Source organism: Schistocerca americana, chromosome 6 (genome assembly GCF_021461395.2).
Source record: "Schistocerca americana isolate TAMUIC-IGC-003095 chromosome 6, iqSchAmer2.1, whole genome shotgun sequence".
Classification (NCBI taxonomy): Eukaryota; Metazoa; Arthropoda; class Insecta; order Orthoptera; family Acrididae; genus Schistocerca; species Schistocerca americana.
In genome coordinates, this window is record NC_060124.1 from 249,887,617 (window position 1) to 249,906,484 (window position 18,868).

The window sequence follows — 18,868 nt, forward strand, 5'->3', positions numbered from 1 at the left end:
AAGGTGATACAGACCCTACAACTTCTCACAGAAGGTAGGTTAAGGAAAGGCAAACCTATGTATACAGCATCAGTAGACATAGAGAAAGCTTTTGACAATGTTGACTTTCAAATTCTAAACGTGCAAGGGGTAAAATGCAGGAAGCGAAAGTTTATTTACAATTCGTACAGAAACCAGATGGCAGTTATAAAGAGTCGAGGGGCACACAAGGGAAGCACTGGCTGAGAAGGGAGTGTGACAGGTTATAGACTATCTCGATGTTATTCAATCTGTACACTGAGCAAGCAGTAAAGGAAACAAAATAAAAATTTGGAGTAGGAATTACAGTCCGGGGGGAAGAAATAAAAGAGAGTAGGTTTGCTAATGACACTGTCATTCTGTCAGAGACAGCAAAGGATTTGGAAGAGCAGCAGAACAGAACGGACAATGTCTTGAAAGTAGGATACAAGATGAACATCAACAAAAGCAAAATGAGGATAATGGAATGTACTCAAACTAAATCAGGTGATGCTGAGGGAATTAGACTAAGAAATGAGGCACTTAAAGTAGTAGATGGGTTTTGCTATTTGGGCAGCAAAATAACTGATGATGGTAGAAGTAGAGACAATACAAAATGTAGACTGGCATTGGCAAGAAAAGCATTCATGAAGAAGAAACATTTGTTAACATCGAGTATAGATTTAAGTGTCAGGAAGTCCTTTCTGGAAGAATTTGTATGGAGTGTAACCATGTACGGAAGTGAAATGTGGACAATAATCAGTTTAGACAGGAACAGAATAGAAGCTTTCGAATTGTGATGCTACAGAAGAATGCTGAAGATTAGATGGGTAGATCACACAACTAATGAGGAGGTACTGAATAAAATAGAGGAGAAGAGAACTTCGTGGCACAACCTGACTAGAAAAAGGGATCGGTTGGCAGGACACTTCTAAGGCATCAAGGGATCACCAGTTTTGTACTGGAGGGGCATGGGGGGATAAAAATCCTAAAGGGAGACCAAGAGATGAATACAGTAAGGAGATTCAGAAGGATGTAGGTTGCAGCAGTTACCTAGAGAGGAAGAGGCTTGTGAAGATATAGTAGTAGCATCGAACCAGTCTTTGGATTGAAGACAACAACACACGCATCATACACAATTAATCACGTAGGATGGTATTTTTGGTGTGTTCGCAAGCATATACACTGGAATGCCCCTCAATGGAGGACTATTCTCTTCATATGTGAACTATGGAATGTTGGATGGGGAACAGTGACAACAACTTGGCTGAGAACTGTGATGAGTGTGGGGAGGTAAATGTCGAGCAGGCAGCAAATTTCGTAATGCAGTCACTTCTTATGAACATTTACCTTGTTTAAACTGCAGTTTGCCTGAATCCTTTTGTACTCGGAATAGAACTGACTTTCAAATTGGACAAATACTCAGCAATAGCATTCATTTCTACAGGAGCTGCTGAAAGTCTAGATCAGGGTCAGTGTCGTACCAATGCGTTTTTTGCAGCAATGTTGTCAATGTTCACCATGAGGTGTGGTGGGAATGATGTGGGATGTCCACTGGTCCTACACAGCCAATGAGAGAATGGCAGGCAGACGATATGTTTGGAAGTAACAGACATTGTAACATCCTCACATCTGTACAGAAGCAAAATCCACTGTGTGTTCAGGAGGAAAAAAATGTTGTGGTCTCCAGGTCCCATTGTAGCCATAACCTCAGAAATTGAAACATATTCAGACGAAACTGCCAAATATTTGTGATACCAAAGATATAATTTTCACAGTTGTTCAGTTAGAATGATGAATAAAAGTGGTGATACCACAGATGACAGGCTCAGTAAACAGAAAGGCAGTGAAGATAAAAATTAAACACTTTTTTGTGTTTGTTTTATTTCTCCTTGTATTATCAAAATGTAGACAATCAATAAGCATCATATTGTTAGAACAGGCATTTTGTTAACTTTTCAGGTAGATGTCTTACATCAATAAAAGTTTATAATTTTGATTAGTCAGAAGATATTAAAAAAAAAAAATTTCACAAGGAGAGTCTTAAAAAAAGAGGAGTTGTCTTATATTCAGGATCATCTTGTACTTGGGCAAATATGGTATTTGTATAAGTTGATCAGTTACAACTGTGACCCACTGATATTATAATCATCAGATACTCCTTTTATTTCACAAAGTGCAAAATGCAATGTTTCTGACCATTTAAAGCAATCTGTCAGTCTTTGCACCACTTTGAAATCTTATCAAGCTCTGACTGAATATTTGCACAGCTTCTTTCAGACAGTGCCTCATTATAGACAGCTACACCATCTTTGAAAAGTCTGAGGATACCATTAATAATGCTGGAAGGTCATTAATATACAACATGAAAACCAAGAGTCCCAATAAATTTATCTGGGGTACACTTGAAGTTACGTTTCTGTCAATGACTCTCCATGCAAGACAACTTGCTGCATCCTTCATGTCAAAGAATCCTCAATCCAGTCACAAATTTCACTTGATACCTCATATGATAGTACTTTTGATAATGAACTTGGGTGTGCTACTGATTCAAATGCTGCTTGGAAATCAAGTAATACTGCATCTACCTGACTGCCATGATCCACTGCTTTCAATATGTTATGCAAACGTAAGATTGGGTTTCAGATGATCTATGTTTTTGGAATCCATGCTGATTCAGGTCCTTCTGTACAAGATCCCTCATTACATTTTTGCTCAGAATATGCTTTAAGATTCTGCAACAAACAGATGTCAGGGTTACTGGATCACTTATGTGGGTCTTACCTGTGCTTTCTTCCAACTACTGGGCACTGTTTTTAGCTCAAGGGATCTACAATAGATTATAGTTAAGAGAGGTGTTAACTCAGTGCAAATGCAGGACTGGATCTGATAAGAGATTCCATTACGCCCTGGAGCTTTGTTCAATTTTATCAGCTGTTTCTCAATGTCAATGACACTAGTATCTATTTCATTCACCTATTCAGTGATATGAGAACTAGAACTAATATTCATGCATTTTCCTTAGTAAAGGAACATTTTGAAATGGAATTAAGCATTTATACTTTTTAAACTTCTTGGTAGACTGCATCCTCAAAATGGAATTGAGCATTTCTATTTTTTAAACTTCTTGGTAGACTGCATCCTCAAAACTTCATATTAGCTCTCCAGCTAAAATGTAGGAGAGCTTCTGTGAATTTTGGAAGGTAGGAGATGAAGTACTGGTGGAGAAAAAGCTGTGTACAGGAGTTGTGAATCGTGTTTGCATAGATCAGTCGGTAGGGTACTTGCACAGAAAAGGCATATGTCCCGAGTTCGAGTCTTGGTCCACCACACAGTTTTCATCTGACAGTAAATTTCACAGAGTGCACACTCCACTGCAGAGTGAAAATTTCATTATGGATTTCTGCTTTTGCTTTGCTACCCTCAATTTTAGTTCCGGCCTCATCTGTAGGTGACTGGACATTAATTTTGATGCCACTAACAGCTTTCCATAGAACAACAATTCCTTTGGGTTTTGCAACAGATTTTGACAATATTCTGCTAAAGTAGACAGTGAAGGCTTTATGTATTGCTCTCTTGACAGGCAAATATGTTTCATTCAGCACCTATATATCTATAGCCCTATGAAAACAAACAATGGAAACTCAAGGTTGGAGTATCAAAAATGTTGGAAATTATAGATTGCTACTTACTGTAAAGATGACACATTTATAAGTTGCAGAAAGACACAATTAAAAAACAGTTACACACATGCTTTCTGGCACAGCCTTTGTCACGAAAAGAAAGAGAAAGACACACCATTCATTAACACAAGCAAGCTCACCTCACACACATGACCACCAACTCCCATGTTTTACACCTATTGTGCAGTAGCCTCTGTTTCTTTAGAAGTTTCTTCACAGTGTCTGTATTTCATGGAGGGTCCCTTCAATCACAAACTATTCTATTGGGTACCATTCACCAAACCTTGGAAAAAGGAGGCAGTGTCTGTGTTTAGGGAGTTGGACTGATTCTTTAAGTAGATGCTGAGAATCTCAAGCCTTTCCATATAGGACTATTACTTTAAAGATATGTAAAGATGAAATTCTTCATGCCTCTGTATGTCACTATGACTGACAAGTGATGAAATTATGGTTTTGTTATCAAAATTGAATAAAGCTACAATAGCACTATAGCTTAATTACTGCAATACATAATAGGCATGTAATACTCCAGTAAGAAAGCACAAAAAGTTATCATCTACGGTTTAGTACTCAAAAGACTTTCAATAAGCAGTAGAAATACCATCATGTAACATCTCATGCTGTTGTTTAATTCATCTTTATTGAGTGTACAGTTTTGTTCAAAGACCATTATCCTGCACAGACTTTTGTTAACAGCAAAAGTTGCACTGCGCATTACAAAAAGAAAATGAGGCAATGTCAAAAACACAACATTTATAAATAATGTTTAATATTGTAGAGGGAGATGCCTGGAGTGCCCATTAACATTTCTTTAATATATATTTGTGCTGCTAACAAAAGTCTATCGTTTATAATGATCTTTGATAGAAACTGGTTGCACAATAAAGAATAAGTTGAACAGTAGCTTAAGGTGTTTAAGTTGTGGGACAAAAGCAACATTGAAACAATATTTTTGATAAGCACATAACAGTAACATGCTACTAAGAACTACTTACGCATCAAATCCAGAAAAGGTTGTGCGGGTGGTGGCTTTCCCTCAGGATTAGCAAGAGGCCGCAGTCTATGATTGACCATCCTGATGTATGAAAACACAAGGGCATTGTCTTGTGTTGCAACTATTTCAGTCAATCCAGACCGAAGGAAAGTGAGAGCAGGAAAGAGATAATTGTCAGTCAGTTCTCGCAGTTGTTCTCTATACTGAACAGCCAGTTGTGGCAGTCCTCTTCGCAGCCAACAGTCAATAAGAGGTTGTAATCCAAGAACACCTGAATCCAGGTACACCATACCACAACGTGATACAGTTGCTGGTGATGCCACAGCCAAGTCTGCCACCTACGAAGGGACACAGTTACACAATTTGAATGCTGTTTTGTGATATGCTAAAGTGTAAAACATACTGTTGTTCAAGATGTCAAAAATTCCTCACTTAACAGTAAAAAAAATATGGAATAACATCTGAAGTACATGCTTCATTAAAGGCATAATACATCAAAAAGTAAATATGTCATCCCCCTTAAATACTACTGTATGTGACTGGATATGTTCTTAAGAGTGTACACTCCTAGCAGACTATGGGGTGTCCTGTTGTGGCTCAGTTACAATTTGCCTAAAATGCAGCATATGGACAGTGGTGCATCACAGTTTGTATACTACAAAAGAAACAAAAGGCAACCCATCTACTAGAATGCTTCATAGTACAACTGAAATTCATGCATCATAAATATCCCAGTTAGTATATATCTCATTAAAGTAGTGTTCTATAATTTAAACTTATTGGATAGATGGATCAATTAATATTTCTGTGTAATCAATATTACATCTTTAGCACAATTAATATTCTCTAAAATCAACTTTAAATTCATTTACAATGTAAATTTATGCACAGTTGTACAGTGTGTATGCTCTGCCACTGTAATTTTAACTGAACTGACGATGTTCCTAATGATTTGCTACCAGACCTTTGACGAGCAGACTTAAACAGCTATGATCACATAAAAAATTAAACTGTAGCCTAACTGTGCATGACGTGTCATATCATTTTATGGATTAAAGATGGTAAGGTTCTTCTGGAATAAAAGATGATATCCTTTAATGTAATTTATTCAGTTTCCACCAGTATGAACATGCCTAAACATATCAGACATCAGACAAATTCACTTTGATGAAACTCAAAAATCTAAAAATCATTCACTGGACGATTCAATGTTCTTGTTCCAATTAAATACTCCTGTCAGTGGACTATTAAACACTTCCTATTGTGGATTCCTGTATCTCAACTCTTTCAACAGAGTTAACTCGACCAGTTATGTCCAACTTCTGGTATTACACACTTGCTATTCACTAGCACAGTTATACTGGTGCAACATTACAATGCTTTGTACACCAGGGAGCTGAGAGACTACAGAAAGTTCTAGAAGGTAAGACTTACCAGAAACCATCTACTGCTAGGTCGCTCACTGGTAAGGATATCAATCACAGTGTCCTTACAACTGACACTCATACACATACTGTATGTTGAAGGCACATAACACATGGAATTTAATGTGAAAGGAATAGACAGATGGGCAGAAATAAAGCTTATTGATATAGGAAACATTACAGGAGAAACTAAAGTATAATAAGAAATGTGTATCACAATCATCAAAAACTTTGACACCATTGCAATATTCTACAATTTAGGAAGGAGACCTTATTCCAAACAAAATTTATGATTTTTCTTCACACATGTCACCCTTCACCTAGTTGAAAGTGTTGGCAGAGATGTATTGGGATGGCCTCATTTCTGTGTATAGAATCCAAGTTAAAATATGCCATATCAAGAGCAGCTGCCACAAACCTCATACACAGATCTTCTCTCCTGTTTATGGCACTGTTGACAGCGTGTTGTCTTATTGAACGCCCTGGATTCCTATATCCCTTTGTACCGTCTTCCAATACAATTTTTCAAGATTTCACAGTTTGTAATGTTAGTTTCTACAAGCTGTAGCAAGTAACATTTTCAACTTCTCCATATAATAGAAACTCTACGCAAGGGATGGCTAACATAGATTTGGACATGTCCAAGAATACTCTGGCTCATACTCACCTAGGTTGGTGGAAAAGGCTTTGATCTCAGTTACACAGTGACCAGCAAAACTCTCTTGTTCACCTACTGCACAAGTTCGTCTGATGCAGCACTCTTCCTGGTGAAATACCTCTTTACTTTACGATAAATAATAGGCTCCCCCCATGAACCATGGACCTTGCCGTTGGTGGGGAGGCTTGCGTGCCTCAGCGATACAGATGGCCATACCGTAGGTGCAACCACAATGGAGGGGTATCTGTTGAGAGGCCAGACAAACATGTGGTTCCTGAAGAGGGGCAGCAGCCTTTTCAGTAGTTGTAGGGGCAACAGTCTGGATGATTGACTGATCTGGCCTTGTAACATTAACCAAAACGGCCTTGCTGTGCTGGTACTGCGAATGGCTGAAAGCAAGGGGAAACTACAGCCGTAATTTTTCCCGAGGACATGCAGCTTTACTGTATGACTAAATGATGATGGCGTCCTCTTGGGTAAAATATTCCGGAGGTAAAATAGTCCCCCATTCGGATCTCCGGGCGGGGACTACTCAAGAGAACGTCATTATCAGGAGAAAGAAAACTGGCATTCTACGGATCGCAGCGTGGAATGTCAGATCACTTAATCAGGCAGGCAGGTTAGAAAATTTAAAAAGGGAAATGGATAGGTTAAAGTTAGATATAGTGGGAATTAGTGAAGTTCGGTGGCAGGAGGAACAAGACTTCTGGTCAGGTGATTACAGGGTTATAATACAAAATCAAATAGGGGTAATGCAGGAGTAGGTTTAATAATGAATAAAAAAATAGGAGTGCGGGTTAGCTACTACAAACAGCATAGTGAACGCATTATTGTGGCCAAGATAGACACAAAGCCTAAGCCTACTACAGTAGTACAAGTTTATATGCCAACTAGCTCTGCAGATGATGAAGAAATAGATGAAATGTATGACGAGATAAAAGAAATTATTCAGGTAGTGAAGGGAGACGAAAATTTAATAGTCATGGGTGACTGGAATTCGTCAGTAGGAAAAGGGAGAGAAGGAAACATAGTAGGTGAATATGGATTGGGGGGAAGGAATGAGAGAGGAAGCCGCCTTGTAGAATTTTGCACAGAGCATAACTTAATCATAGCTAACACTTGGTTCAAGAATCATAAAGGAAGGTTGTATACGTGGAAGAAGCCTGGAGATACTAAAAGGTATCAGACAGATTATATAATGGTAAGACAGAGATTTAGGAACCAGGTTTTAAAATGTAAGACATTTCCTGGGGCAGATGTGGATTCTGACCACAATCTATTGGTTATGAACTGCAGATTGAAACTGAAGAAACTGCAAAAAGGTGGGAATTTAAGGAGATGGGACCTGGATAAACTGAAAGAACCAGAGGTTGTACAGAGTTTCAGGGAGAGCATAAGGGAACAATTGACAGGAATGGGGGAAAGAAATACAGTAGAAGAAGAATGGGTAGCTCTGAGGGATGAAGTAGTGAAGGCAGCAGACGATCAAGTAGGTAAAAAGACGAGGGCTAATAGAAATCCTTGGGTAACAGAAGAAATATTGAATTTAATTGATGAAAGGAGAAAATATAAAAATGCAGTAAATGAAGCAGGCAAAAAGGAATACAAACGTCTCAAAAATGATATCGACAGGAAGTGCAAAATGGCTAAGCAGGGATGGCTAGAGGACAAATGTAAGGATGTAGAGGCTTGTCTCACTAGGGGTAAGATAGATACTGCCTACAGGAAAATTAAAGAGACCTTTGGAGAGAAGAGAACCACTTGTATGAATATCAAGAGGTCAGATGGCAAACCAGTTCTAAGCAAAGAAGGGAAGGCAGAAAGGTGGAAGGAGTATATAGAGGGTTTATACAAGGGCGATGTATTTGAGGACAATATTATGGAAATGGAAGAGGATGTAGATGATACTGCGTGAAGAGTTTGACAGAGCACTGAAAGACCTGAGTCGAAACAATGCCCCGGGAGTAGACAACATTCCATTAGAACTACTGATGGCCTCGGGAGAGCCAGTCATGACAAAACTCTACCATCTGGTGAGCACGATGTATGAGGCAGGCGAAATACCCTCAGACTTCAAGAAGAATATAATAATTCCAATCCCAAAGAAAGCAGGTGTTGACAGATGTGAAAATTACCGAACAATCAGTTTAACAAGTCATAGCTGCAAAATACTAACGCGAATTCTCTACAGACGAATGGAAAAACTGGTAGAAGCCGACCTCGGGGAAGATCAGTTTGGATTCCGTAGAAATGTTGGAACACGTGAGGCAATAGTGACCTTACGACTTATCTTAGAAGAAAGATTAAGAAAAGGCAAACCTACGTTTCTAGCATTTGTAGACTTAGAGAAAGCTTTTGGCAATGTTAACTGGAATACTCTCTTTCAAATTCTGAAGGTGGCAGGGGTAAAATACAGGGAGCGAAAGGCTATTTACAATTTGTACAGAAACCAGATGGCAGTTATAAAAGTCGGGGGGCATGAAAGGGAAGCAGTGGTTGGGAAAGGAGTGAGACAGGGTTGTAGCCTTTCCCCGATGTTATTCAATCTGTATATTGAGCAAGCAGTAAAGGAAACAAAAGAAAAATCCGGAGTAGGTATTAAAATTCATGGAGAAGAAGTAAAAACTTTGAGGTTCGCCGATGACATTGTAATTCTGTCAGAGACACCAAAGGACTTGGAAGAGCAGTTGAACGGAATGGACAATGTCTTGAAAGGAGGATATAAGATGAACATCAACAAAAGCAAAACGAGGATAATGGAATGTAGTCAAATTAAGTCGGGTGATGCTGAGGGAATTAGATTAGGAAATGAGACACTTAAAGTAGTAAAGGAGTTTTGCTATTTAGGGAGTAAAATAACCAATGATGGTTGAAGTAGAGAGGATATAAAATGTAGACTGGCAATGGCAAGGAAAGCGTTTCTCAAGAAGAGAAATTTGTTAACATCGAGTATAGATTTAAGTGTCAGGAAGTCGTTTCTGAAAGTATTTGTATGGAGTGTAGCCATGTATGGAAGTGAAACATGGACGATAACTAGTTTGGACAAGAAGAGAATCGAAGCTTTCGAAATGTGGTGCTACAGAAGAATGCTGAAGATAAGGTGGGTAGATCACGTAACTAATGAGGAGGTATTGAATAGGGTGGGGGAGAAGAGAAGTTTGTGGCACAACTTGACTAGAAGAAGGGATCGGTTGGTAGGACATGTTTTGAGGCATCGAGGGATCACAAATTTAGCATTGGAGGGCACCGTGGAGGATAAAAATCGTAGAGGGAGACCAAGAGATGAATACAGTAAGCAGATTCAGAAGGATGTAGGTTGCAGTAGGTACTGGGAGATGAAGAAGCTTGCACAGGATAGAGTAGCATGGAGAGCTGCATCAAACCAGTCTCAGGACTGAAGACCACAACAACAACAACAAATAATAGGCTAAGGAAGAGGTGGGTTAGCCCCACTAGTCTAGACTATTTTTGTTATGGTGTTGTGTCCTCAAACTAAATTAGTATTCATAAGTTTCACATCTCACTAAAAGTAACTTGTACTCAACATCAGAATCCATGGAACCTTCATGGGATCAACTAATTCAGAACTCACTGAGCCCTTGTAAAATTAAACACACAGGCAAAAGTTAAGTACCCAGTTTAACAAACACCTTTTAAAATATTCCTTTCACATACAACTTTACTCATAAAATGCCAGGATACTGAAACCCTAACTCAGTATCAAATCAACGTAGAATTCTTCACTCTTGTCATATTTTACACATGCATTTGCAACCAGTGAACATCTACACAGCAAACTAGTGAGCATAGTCCATCATATGATCACAGTATCGAAAACAGATGTACGGGCATGGCATAGGCTAATCACATGTAAGCCTGGGAGTAATGTCACCATAAAAGTCAAAAAGTTGTTAAAAATGATGAAAGTCACTTCCTAAATGACGTGATATACTTCACTCATCAAAAACAAATTGTATCACAGCTTACTAAGTACACCACTCTGATCCAAGCAAACAGCGGTGACATGATCTGCTCTTGGTCAACCCCTTCACCATCTCCTCTGAACAAGGGGTGCAGTCCCTATTAAGTGAACTCTCTACCGTTTGTGATATAATACACATCAGATTCCTTATGTAACATAATGTGAACAATCTTACCAGTGAAATGTGTGAGTAATTCTTATTCCACCTCAAAAATTTTATTATGACTACTAATCTTCCAAATATGACAATTCTTGAGTCCACCTCTCCTGACCCACAGGGTTTCCGTTTCGATTCAACTGGTCTTTATTCTCTTTAAACGTTATGTTAATTTCCTAGCAGATTCCAAGAGCTACACTAGTATCTCCATATGGAACCTCCTTTGCCCGTCAGCAAATTATGCTACCCTGTCTGCCACTGCCTTTGCTTGCCAGATTGTTCCTCTTCATGACTCCTGCAGCAATGGAAAATGTACCTTCCATGTTTGTCTCTGAACTTTGCTCCTTCACTACCTTCAAAACTGAATAGGGCCCAACTCATTGATCCGGCTTTGATGCAAACTGTGGAAATGAACTTGAAATTTTTAGCTGTATATTATCAAACACAGGAAACAATAATTCTTTTTAAATAATCTTAAGTCTTTATGAAAATTATTTTCTGGATGAGTGTGGGCAGATTCTCTGTCCATCAATCTCTGCACTGGAATACGATGAGGTATGCAAGTCAATTAAATATACTGACACACACCATGTCATTTATGGGCAGTTTATTCCCACAAACATATAATCCTGATGTCAGATGCTAAATGCTAACACATCTGCCTCCTCCATATAAATGAGGTATTTTCTTGTATATACTGCTTTCTTGCAATAAAATTGAGGAGGGAACACACTCACTCAAATGACAACCCAATATTTGAGGAAAATATAATAAACTTTTATTCTGTCTGTACCACACAAGCATGGTGCCTAAACAAAAACACAACATTTATCTTTTCCAACCAAGTGGAATGTACATACAGTATTGTATTGTCTGCCTTACAGTTTATTATGGCTGACAGTTTCAGATAGCAACACCTAAACACGTAAAAAATGTTATATACATGAAATATCTACAAAAACATATTATCTACATACTACACATCTCTATTGTACTGTGTATTAACAGTCGCGTGTGTACACTAGATGCAAACCCCATATCACCTCATATTTCAAGCTCACAATATAACAGTGAGCAACAACCATCATATAGAGGGAAACATTCCACATGGGAAAAATATATATAAAAAACAAAGATATATAAAAAGCAAAGATGCTGTAACTTACCAAACGAGAAAGTGCTGGTATGTTGATAGACACAATAAAAAAACACACTAATATTCAAGCTTTCGTAACCCAAGGTTGCTTCATCAGGAAAGAGGGAAGGAGAGGGAAAGACGAAAGGGTGTCAGTTTTAAGGGAGAGGGTAAGAGTCATTCCAATCCCGAGAATGGAAAGACTTACCTTAGGGAGAAAAAAGGACAGGTATACACTCTCACACACACTCATATCCATCCGCACATATACAGACCCCTAAGGTAAGTCTTTCTGCTCCCGGGATTGGAATGACTCCGTACCCTCTCCCTTAAAACCCACATCCTTTCGTCTTTCTCTCTCCTTCCCTCTTTCCTGATGAAGCAACCTTAGGTTGTGAAAGCTCAAATTTTGTGTGTGTGTTTGTGTTTGTTTGTTTGTCTATCAACATACCAACGCTTTTGTTTGGTAAGTTACAGAATCTTTGTTTTTAGATATATTTTTCCCACGTGGAATGTTTCCCTTTATTATATTCATATCATTAATTTGAACCCAACAATTACGTTTGCTATTGTCACTGTTGCATTTCGAAATCTTTTCTGTCATCTTACTTTCCCCTTCTGTTTTTGCAAAGTAGTTTCACTTTGTATTCACCTTCTCCTTTTTACCGTAATCTACCATACAATTTTATCCCGCCTATATATACTCAATAATACATAACCCACTTCCAAACCATAACCAAAAAAAATTATTTTTTTTCCGCTTTCAACACTACCGCTGCTATAAAATCCACCGTTTCCAGTTCACAAACAGTTCCTTTCACCTATTAAACAACCATTTCGGCTCGTACTAATAACATTCGCTTTATTTCCATTTCCATTTTTCCCACATCATTGATCATTTTTAGCCGCTTCCCACAGGTTTTAACGTCATTATTTCTTCGTCAGACTATTGTTAGTCTCATTTTCATAATCTGCCACCACAAAACCACTCCTTTTAATACATTTACACGCAGTTTTTTCGAAATTTCCCAAGTTTCTCCACCCTTTAACGTGTTTTGGCGACAACACAACCCCCTAACCTTTGTGCACATCGTTGTTTACCAACGCTAGTCCACCATAGGATCAACATAGCTCAGCTTTAACCAAAACTTTTTCGACTTTTTTCACACCAAAACTCCAGTTGCTTTCTAGTTCACTTTTATCTCTTACCATATATTTTTATTTTCATTTTAACCTCATGTTACACTTTCCACCATCTGAATACCATGCCAGCCTCACAACATCTTCACAATGACTCCATTAAGTTTTATTTACATTCCCTCCGCAAACATGCCTTTGCCCTAGCCAGATTACACTCCCATATTTTATTTACTCAGGCTTGTCTGACATTTGGCATTACCCCCAAAGGCCTCACACTTAAACTTCCCATCTCTGGCTGCAACCCTTCTTTCCATCAGTCCCTATACCAATTCCAAACTGAACAATCCATTGCCCTCACCCACCTAATCCTTCACCTACACATCAACTCAGCCAATGAACACACCCATCAACACCTATCCTTAATAAAAGTCCTTAATCTTTCCTCTCCCACATCCACACCGGCTGTTCAGAGCATCCTCCTACAGGCCAACCGCAAATTAGAACAGCATGCCACCCTCCACCTCAAAAAACTATCCAATCTCCTGGTTTCCCACCTCCAGAAAGGCAACTCACTCACCCTTCACAACCTTTACAGCAAACCTCAACCTCCTCTCATTGCACACAGACCCAGTCTCTCCCATCTACTCAATCTCCCACTTCCATCTCCACTCCCCCCAAAACCTCAAAATTCTAATCAACACAATCTGGAACCACAACACCCTAATTCGGTAGTTAAATTTTCCTCCAAACCACTCTCCCAATCCGAAACCTCTGTCCTATCCAAAGGCCTCACCTTCAGCCCTACTCCCAGATTCAACCAAACAGCCCTCGTCAAAGATTTACTGTCCTACTCTCATACTCTCTGCTGGAAATATCACTTTGCCATGAAGAAAAATGCTCCTAATCCTACTCCTAATGATCCAACTCCCCAAGACACTATCCAAATTAAACCCCACCTGGAACAGTTCCGTCCTCCGTCGCAGCAGGACCCACCTCCTCTTCCTCAAAATCACCCTCTCCGAACCTTCCAGGAATTTCTGACTTCCAGCCTTGCATCTCAATTCTTCTTAAAAAACCTTAATCCTACTCCCAACATCACCACTGCTGAAGCCCAGGCTATCCGTGATCTGAAGGCTGACCGATCCATTGTCATTATTCCAGCGGACAAGGGTTCCACGACCGTGGTACTTGATCATCGGGAGTATGTGGCTGAGGGACTGCGTCAGCTTTCGGACAACACTACATGCAAAGTTTGCCAAGGAAATACCATTCCTGATCTCCAGGTGGAGCTTCAAGGAATCCTCAGAACCTTAGGCCCCCTAAAAAACCTTTTACCTGACTCCATCAACCTCCTGACCCCACCGACACCCCACACCCCTACCTTCTTCCCAAAATTCACAAACCCAATCATCCCGGCCGCCCCATTGTAGCTGGTTACCAAGCCCCCACAGAACGTATCTCTGCCTACGTTGATCAACACTTTCAACCCAACCCATTACATGCAGTCTCCCATCCTTCATCAAAGACAACAACCACTTTCTCGAACGCCTGGAATCCTTACCCAATCTGTTACCCCCGGAAACTATCCTTGTAACCATTGATGCCACTTCCTTATACACAAATATTCCGCACGTCCAGGGCCTCGCTGTGATGGAGCACTTCCTTTCACGCTGATCACCTGCCACCCTACCTAAAACCTCTTTCCTCATTACCTTAGCCAGCTTCATCCTCACTCACAACTTCTTCACTTTCGAAGGCCAGACATACCAACAATTAAAGGGAACAGCCATTGGTACCAGGATGGCCCCCTCGTACGCCAACCTATTTATGGGTCACTTAGAGGAAGCCTTCTTGGTTACCCAGGCCTGCAAACCCAAAGTTTGGTACAGATTTATTGACGACATCTTCATGATCTGGACTCACAGTGAAGAAGAACTCCAGAATTTCCTCTCCAACCTCAACTCCTTTGGCTCCATCAGATTCACCTGGTCCTACTCCAAATCCCATTCCACTTTCCTTGACGTTGACCTCCATCTGTCCAATGGCCAGCTTCACACGTCCGTCCACATCAAACCCACCAACAAGCAACAGTACCTCCATTATGACAGCTGCCACCCATTCCACATCAAAAGGTCCCTTCCCTACAGCCTAGGTCTTCGTGGCAAATGAATCTGCTCCAGTCCGGAATCCCTGAACCATTACACCAACAACCTGAAAACAGCTTTCGCATCCCGCAACTACCCTCCCGACCTGGTAGAGAAGCAAATTACCAGAGCCACTTCCTCATCCCCTCACACCCAGAACCTCCCACAGAAGAAACCCAAAAGTGTCTCACTTGTGACAGGATACTTTCCAGGATTGGATCAGACTCTGAATGTGGCTCTCCAGCAGGGATACGACTTCCTCAAATCCTGCCCTGAAATGAGATCCATCCTTCATGAAATCCTCCCCACTCCACCAAGAGTATCTTTCCGCCATCCACCTAACCTTCATAACTTCTTGGTTCAACCCCATGAAATCCCAAAACCACCTTCCCTACCCTTTGGCTCCTACCCTTATAACCACCCCCGGTGTAAAACCTGTCCCATGCACCATCCCACCACCACCTACTCCAGTCCTGTAACCCGGAAGGTGTACACGATCAAAGGCAGAGCCACGTGTGAAAGCACCCACGTGATTTACCAACTGACCAGCCTACACTGTGAAGCTTTCTAAAAAGTGTGGGAATGACCAGCAACAAACTGTCCATTCGCATGAATGGACACAGGCAGACAGTGTTTGTTGGTAATGAGGATCACCCTGTGGCTAAACATGCCTTGGTGCACGGCCAGCACATCTTGGCACAGTGTTACATCGCCTGGGTTATATGGATACTTCCCACTAACACCAACCTGTCAGAACTCCGGAGATGGGAACTTGCCCTTCAGTATATCCTCTCTTCTCATTACCCACCAGGCCTCAACCTCCGCTAATTTCAAGTTGCCGCCGCTCATACCTCACCTGTCATTCAACATCATCTTTGCCTCTGTACTTCCGCCTCAACTGACATCTCTGCTCAAACTCTTTGCCTTTACAAATGTCTGCTTGTGTCTGTGTATGTGCATATGGATATGTGTGTGTGTGTGTGTGTGACTGTACACCTGTCCTTTTTTCCCCCTAAGGTAAGCCTTTCTGCTCCCGGGATTGGAATGACTCCTTACCCTCTCCCTTAAAACCCAAATCCTTTCGTCTTTCCCTCTCCTTCCCTCTTTCCTGAAGAAGCAACCATTGGTTGCGAAAGCTTGAATTTTGTATGTATGTTTGTGTGTCTATCAACATGCCAGCACTTTCGTTTGGCAAGTCATATCATCTTTGTTTTTAGATATATTTTTCCCACGTGGAATATTTCCCTCTATTTATATATATAAAAAACAAAGAAGATGTGACTTACCAAACGAAAGCGCTGGCAGGTTGATAGACACACAAACAAACACAAACATACACACAAAATTCTAGCATTCGCAACCAACGGTTGCTTCATCAGGAAAGAGGGAAGGAGAGGGAAAGACGAAAGGATGTGGGTTTTAAGGGAGAGGGTAAGGAGTCATTCCAATCCCGGGAGCGGAAAGACTTACCTTAGGGGGAAAAAAGGACAGGTATACACTCGCACACACACACATATCCATCCGCACATACACAGACACAAGCAGACATTTGTAAAGGCAAAGAGTTTGGGCAGAGATGTCAGTCGAGGCAGAAGTACAGAGGCAAAGATGTTGTTGAATCACAGGTGAGGTATGAGCGGCGGCAACTTGAAATTAGGGGAGGTTGAGGCCTGGTGGGTAATGAGAAGAGAGGATATACTGAAGGGCAAGTTCCCATCTCCGGAGTTCTGACAGGTTGGTGTTAGTGGGAAGTATCCAGATAACCCAGACGGTGTAACACTGTGCCAATATGTGCTGGCCGTGCACCCACGTGGAATGTTTCCCAACACAGATGCTGTAACTTACCAAACGAGAAAGCGATGGTATGTTGATAGACACAATAAAAAACACACACACAAATATTCAAGCTTTCGCAACCCAAGGTTGCTTCATCAGGAAAGAGGGAAGGAGAGGGAAAGATGAAAGGATGTAATAACGCTGGCAAGTCATACGTTGGCAAAATGCTAGCGAAATTAATACAAAAAGACGACGACGTTGCAAGAAAACCAATTGCTGTGCAACCAGTTTCGACCAAGGAAATGGATAAACGAGAAAACAATTTCAAAATCGCAGCCACAGCGCCAGCTCAAACAGGAACATCACGTCCAGAAGATGAGAAGGTGCCAGAACCAGCCTCAGAACATACAGCAAAGACTGAAATTATCGTCAAGAAAACTGTACCTACTCATCATCCAGATGCTCACACACAGGGAAACTGATGAAGGGGGCCAGTTCTATCCGAATTTGGCCCAATACAACGAATCCAGAACAAGTAGTCAACACTCAGGTGGACGTTCCGTTACTTTATAGTCAAATTAGTTTTAAAGACCCTCTACCTAATAATATATGCAGTAGTAATTTCGTTATGCACTTGAACATAAGAGGTCTGTCTGAAGGAATGATCGGGAAGCTTTATGATATAGAAATTTTGCTAGAAAGTGTGAAACAATCTGTGAAAGTAATATGCCTTAATGAACATTGGCTAAAATCTGAAAATATCAGTCTCCTAAATAAACTTACAGGTTATAAACTGGCTACCAACTTTTGTAGGACCAATGGGTATGGAGGCTCTCGCATATTAGTTCATTCCACGGTAGACTATGATACCAGACAGAATTTTAGCCATCTGAATGAAGAAGGCACATTTGAAAGTTGTTGTATAGAACTTAAAGAGTATAACACACTAATTATCAGCATATATCGCACCCCTGGGTACCATATAAGCTCTGTATTCTTAGATAAGTTTGATACATTGCTACATAAATTAAAATGTGAGAAACTGTACAAGAAAGTGGTTATATGTGCTGACTTCAACATAGATGTAAGGACTGATGACAAATTTTCTTCACACTTAAAGAACCTGGTAGCCACAAATGGGCTAAATCTCAATTTCGATCAGTATACAAGAATTACAGCAAGCTCTGCAACATGTATTGACAATATTGTAAGTAGTTATAATTATTATGTAAAAGAAAAATTTCTTCTAGATTTAGGAGTATCAGACCATAAAGCACTATTTGTATCACTACCGAAGCAAAATTCAGTCTGCACAACAAAAAGATGTAGGAATTTCAGTCAAGAAAATGTGGAAGTATTTTGCAAAAAACTAAGCCAAACCAAGTGGACAGTCAGCAAACACACTTCCACAAGTGACAATTACAATAACTTTTTAACTGAATTCTTGGGTGTATTCAATGAATGCTTCCCTTTTGTAACAGTGAGGACCAGGTCCCAAAAAAGTAGATCCTGGGTAACAAAAGGAATTAGAGTGTCTAGTGCTACTAAGAGGAAACTGCATATGGAGGCAAAAGTAAATCGAAGCCCTCAATTTCTTAAGTATGTAAGCACATACAAAAAAACATTTGACAAAATAGTTAAACTAACAAAACGTACTGCAAATAACGACTTCATTACAAATGCAAAAAACAAATCAAAAGCTGTTTGGTCTGTTATAAGAAGTGAAGTTGGCAGTGAGGCAGAGAGAAAATGCCCTTCTAAAATAGTGATTAATGGTA

General features: G+C 40.2%; 1 protein-coding gene across 1 annotated transcript in view; it reads right to left on the minus strand.

The window, feature by feature from the left end:
* LOC124620075 (dynein axonemal heavy chain 1-like) overlaps positions 1 to 18,868 on the minus strand; it is an 804,068-nt gene that overhangs the window by 527,043 nt on the left and 258,157 nt on the right. Inside the window, exon 22 of the mRNA XM_047146741.1 lies at positions 4,676 to 5,012. Coding sequence (XP_047002697.1) covers positions 4,676 to 5,012 — 337 coding nt within the window. The remainder of the gene's footprint in view (positions 1 to 4,675; positions 5,013 to 18,868) is intronic.